At 25.9% G+C, this 5,800-nt stretch overlaps 1 protein-coding gene across 2 annotated transcripts in view; it reads left to right on the top strand.

Moving 5' to 3' along the window:
* Positions 1-1,730: 1,730 nt before the first annotated feature.
* Positions 1,731-5,800, top strand: part of LOC107885299 — a 7,849-nt gene continuing 3,779 nt past the window's right edge. The window contains exons 1-4 of one of the 2 annotated variants that reach the window (XM_016808916.2): positions 1,731-1,998; positions 2,063-2,164; positions 2,247-2,372; positions 3,810-4,378. In XM_016808916.2, the coding sequence (XP_016664405.1) occupies positions 1,860-1,998; positions 2,063-2,164; positions 2,247-2,372; positions 3,810-3,928 (486 nt within the window). In that variant the 5' untranslated portion in view covers positions 1,731-1,859 and the 3' untranslated portion in view covers positions 3,929-4,378. Of the gene's footprint in view, positions 1,999-2,062; positions 2,165-2,246; positions 2,373-3,809; positions 4,379-5,800 lie in introns of those variants that run through there. The other variant, XM_016808917.2, reaches the window with a different exon arrangement.

Here is a 5,800-nt window from a genome sequence, read left to right as displayed (position 1 = left end):
TAATAACGTTATTTTTTTAACAACTTGAAACTATGTAAAAAAATATTTTCAAAAACATTTATACTTTTTGAAATAATTAGTGTTTCATGATAAAAGAATCACCATTAAAATTTGTTTCAATACATTTTACTGATTTAAATTTAAATAAATATATATATATTTTTTTTTAGAACGATTCAACGAAACAATATTTGACGCTTTACCAACATATTTGTTGAATATTTGTGAAGTATGCGGTAGTAGTCAATGTCCCTATTGCCCAATTTTCAATAATGCTGTTCAACTGTCTATTCCGATAAAATATATCTCCATTGCTACTATTATTGTAATTAACATTTACAAATATTTAATTGCATAATACAACTTTAATACTAGATATGTTTTAGTTTAAAGTTAAGTATTAATTTAATGCACTTTAAAACCCTAAATTTAATAAACTTAAATAAATATTTTTTAAATATTGAATTAGATATTCCAAGACTGGCTAAAATATGTTTACATCAGCTTACATAATAAAACTGTTTTAAAAAATATATTATATATTAATACTTTTGACTAACATTTTAAGAGATGCACATTTCCATGTTGCTACCTACTATATAGCCATATGCTAGGAATAAATCCGTAGCTACACAATGATAGACGAAACGCAAATACTATTATTTCTAAATGTTGCTTTCTACTATAATGTGAAGTACAACTAATTAAAAGAACATACCTCACTTATATTTCACAGCTTATAGTTGAATGATATTATGATTATCAGGGCGGTGTGTTTGCACTTTGCACCGGATGGAAACTTTAAGGGGATAGTTAGGGATGGCATTTTGACCATTGAATAGATACGCTCATATTATTCTTATATTGCACCGTGTGGGGAAGTACCTAAAGCTGGCGGCCCTGATGATTATAGTAATTAATTCACTAATTATACTAATATTTTATAAGCAAAACTTGCATAAAATTGCTAAATATTTTAACAAATGCTATAATATCATTGAAAATCCTCATTTGAACAAAGTCTTACTTATATCAAATAAGTAATAATATAATTGTTGTATTATTTAATATTATAATTTTAATCTTTAATAAAATAATTGAATTGCCTAGTGTGACAAAAAATTTTTTTTTCCAACTTAACACTTAATGAATCTCATAATTTGATCAGAATTTTACCTTAAAGTATATTTATTTTTATTTATATATGTTTCAGTTATAAAATGTTTCATTATTTTATTTTATTGAAAAATTGGTAGGTAGCTATAACATATTATATTCTTAAATTAAAATTTCTGAATGGTTAAAGAGCTTAATTTTATAACTTGCTTCTTTGTATAAAATATAAAGATAAAAAATAGATGAAACACTGAAAATATATTAATGTTATATATTAATATTTTTATAAACAATATCCTTTGATTAAATAAATACATCTAGCTAGATAGCTAGCCTGTCATTAATTTATAAAAGTTTTAATAAACTAGAAAAATGTTATGACTTAAGTATTGAATTAAAATTAATTTAAACTGATTTTATACTTCAAATTAATTTTAAGTTGCAACTAATGCCGTCCATTGTTACATTTTTTTTTATATTTTAATATTGACTTTTTACATGTGTTTTAATATTTAATAAATAATTTATGTATTTTGATGTAAATAAAGAAAGATATTATAAAGTAATTGTTTTCTTTTTTTATTTTAAGTATTAGAAAACTATGGTATGTTCGTTTTTAAAATATCACTGCGTGACAAATCAATAACAAAAAGTGAAAATCTTAATGTACCATGACACTACATTTTTTTTTTCTAGTATTATGATCAACAGAATTGCTTATTTACAAATAGTTGTCACATGCAATGTATTTGTTGTTGAGTTTACTATTTGTTAGTGTTCCTGATGGTAATACAAACTCATCAAATGAAAATTTACTTATTGAACACAGTGTCACCCTAGAAAGTGCTGAAAATGCAATTCAACATATTGTACCGGAATTGAGTAAAATATATTATCATAAATCACACTGTATGATTATAATGTAAATAATAAATTATCTTATTAGTGATAGGAGTCGGTTGCAGAGAATGTACCATAAGAGAAATCGAATATTGTTTGTCCAATGATGCCATTGAAGATCATTGTTGTTGTCAAAGGAAATACCATGGTATGTTATGTTAATATTATGTATACATTTATTTTTGATATAGTATGATATATTAAATTATGCTAAAATATTTGGGATATAGAAGTATTTCCTTATATTGCACATATTTGCTATGTAAGATCTAGAAATTGTGAACCTACCGTTCGGGACTGTGGAGTATTCGATCGACTATTGACTTGTTGTTGCCATCAATATCTTGGAACAAAATGTGAGTAATATACTACAAATTTTAGCAATTTTACTAATCATTAATAAACTATATATTATACATGTAGCTGGTAGACAACACTCTCAATATTATAATATATTCATGCTAAACTTATATATCTTTGTTAAGGTACCTAATTAATCTAAATACGTCAAACGCATATTTAGCAAAATGGATATGATAATATGTAAATTCGAGATAAGTGTAGAATATTTGATACAAATAAATAATAAAATATTACATAATACGAGAGTTATTGTCCATCATATCTTTTGAAATCTATTAACATCTCCTCTATCAAGACATGTTCAAATGTTCTCTACATAAGTTCTGCCTGGTACTTGGTAGGTATGGTATACCTATACCTATAATTCATCATTACCTACATATTAATAACCTCATTACTAGAGCACATATGTTTTTGTCAGCGGTGGCATAGCCCAGGGTGATATACACCAATTAGCATCCAGGGCCCCATTCAGTGGCAAAGCAACTATTTTTCGTGAGGGGGGGGGGGGCAAAGTTTAAAACACTTAACAACTATTATATATTTATTTGTGATTTATCATTTATAACAGAAAACCTTTCTTAATATTTTATTCTTTTAATGTTTATATAGGTAATATATTATAATATAAGAATTATATAAATGAATTGATATTATTTATGTATAATATAATATATTTATAGATACATTATATTTAGACATTTATATATTGAAACAAAACATATTTGCTTTATACCTGAAGTTATATTCAAAAGTAACAATATATAAATAAAAATTACTCAATATTTTTATTAGGTATGTATTATGACATTATGTTATAATAATAAATAATAAACTGATAATAATAATAATAAAAATAATAATAATAATAATAATAATAATAATAACAATAATGTTATTAGGCACATTCATACATTTATGAAAATGAGACCAATTTTTAATACGTTTAGTATAAATTAAACGTAATTTACGATTGTATACCCTTTAATTTTAACGTAATAAGGGGGGGGGGGGAAGTATACTTTTGTCCCCCTTGGATTATATCTGAGCAGTCAATTGCCCCCGCTGCCCGGTCCTTGTCCGACGCCACTGGCCCCATTAGTATTTATGATCCGGGCCTAGATTACCACTGCCAGGCCCTTTCTTAAATTTAACTCTTATTGTAATGTAGACCTCTTTCCTAATTTTAGTAAGTTTAAAAAAATAATTTTTCATCTGGACAAAAAATAGCTTGTCCTGGCATTTGCAACTTTTTTTCTACTGTTCAAATTTATTGCTAAATAAGTTTTAAGTGCTTTTCTTTAAAACTTATAAGTAACTTATCCAACATTGGTCGTAAGTTAGGTAACATAACTACATATGCGTAATTAAATTAAATTTTGTGTGCACATTGATAACGATGGTAATATGATATAAATAATCTTTTTTAGGGAAAATCAAAATGGCAGCCGCCGTTAATGGACAGAGTCGAAAAAACAATAGCTTATTTCTTTTTGGATTAATTATTTTCCTTATTCAGAACAATTATTATATTTTTAATTTCTTTTAAACTTGTTGAGTAATTTCAAGGTTTTAAATAAAGTAATTGTGCAACCACCAAATAATAATTTATTTTTGTCATTTTAAATAATAATCTTTATATCGTCTTAAATTCCTCGTTAACTCAGGGCTGACGTAATATTAGTGAGGGGTCGTGGTTAATGAAATTGACGACTTCAAATAATGAATAAATACTTCCTAAAAAAAATGTATAGCTACGTTCAAAATATCAAGACTTTGTTTGTACAATTCCATAATATGCCTATTTGGATTTTAAATGGGTATCATAAAATAATAGTTATTGCATATATGTACATCATAACTCATAAGTAATTTATAACAAATCGGTATTATTACGTACTCTAATTTTTATTGAAAATTCAGTTGGACCCCACTAAAAGGTTATTTGCTTTTACTTTAACATGACCTACCCATTTTTATTTGATGTGTACGAACATAGTTGGGCAATTATTTAATTATATATTTTAAATGAATAAATATATAATAGAAATATGAAAATTATTTTTCCATAAAAGATTATAAAATTAGGTATTTGAACTTACGTATTAACTTTTAACTATTCCAAATAGAGTTTTAAAAATGCAAAAATATGGCTTTAAGACTCATAAGACTATTCTTGTGAAAGTAGTACAGAGTTACAGCAAAATATCGAACAGGACGATCTGTAATTAAGTCCTAAATGATTTAAGACTTATAAAACGGAAATCAAAATGTTAAGTAGATTAAACTCTATCGACTTATATAAAAATCAGCGAAACATGTTCAATAATGCAGAAACGGGACGGAATTCCACCGCCACAGGTGCGCGTAATTAGGTCAATAATTTGATGGAGCGTGCTGTAGTTAATGTGGTTAGAGACCACATGTTGAGATAGTAATAATAGGAATAAGGAAATGTTTTTTTATTTTTAAAGAATTACGAAACATCCTAGATAATCCTAGTCTGAAAATGGTGTACTTCGAATAATCGCATTAGTCAAATCCATATTAATATATAAATATATGGTCTGATTGTATGGGGATCAGCTTATAACAATGTAATATTAGAACCATTAAAAGTAACTCAAACAATGCTCATAAGAGTCCTAATGAAAAATGATCATACTATTTATAATTGCAATATTAATGATAAGATGATTTATTTATTAAACTCAAAATATTAACATTAGAACAATTGTATGAAATATTATCAATCATTAAAGTGTTCACGAATAAAACTGATTATGAATGCCGCCATAATATATATAAAACAAGAGGAGAGAACGATGGCAATTTAAGATTAATTAAACCAAATATCATGTTAATGACAAATAATTATATGAATATTCAACAAACTCCCTATACTGACCTTAAACAAATGTATATTATAAATAAATTTAAATTGGCGATTAAAAATATATACATGCAAACGTTTAACTAGTGTCTCATAATTCTTATACATTTTATATTGATTTGTATTGTTATAGTTATTATGTTTTATTATGTTGGAAAAATTAAATTAAGACTATACCTACTTATTAATATGTGTTAAAATGTAAATAATTATGTAAGACTCCCTACTCCCGCCACAAGCTTTACTTACAGCCTACAGCCTACAGGTAGTAGGTATCTTTGTATCAACGTAATATGGACAATTGTAAATATTATACACTATTATACTACACACTTTTTAATTTCGTATTCCACACTTAGCATTTCGTACTACACACAATTTTTAGTCCTTGGTGTCAAAGCGACTCCCACTTGCTAAACTTTTTAATATGTATATTATTTATTATTTTTTTGGAGTAGAATATTCCCATTTACGATAGTACCTATAACCCCAAACAGTCATCACCAATTAGAGAATAAACCACTTTTT

This window comes from Acyrthosiphon pisum, chromosome A1 (genome assembly GCF_005508785.2).
Source record: "Acyrthosiphon pisum isolate AL4f chromosome A1, pea_aphid_22Mar2018_4r6ur, whole genome shotgun sequence".
In the NCBI taxonomy this organism is placed as follows: domain Eukaryota; kingdom Metazoa; phylum Arthropoda; class Insecta; order Hemiptera; family Aphididae; genus Acyrthosiphon; species Acyrthosiphon pisum.
Note: the sequence above shows the minus strand (reverse complement) of the source record. Positions and strands in the feature narration are given on the sequence as shown.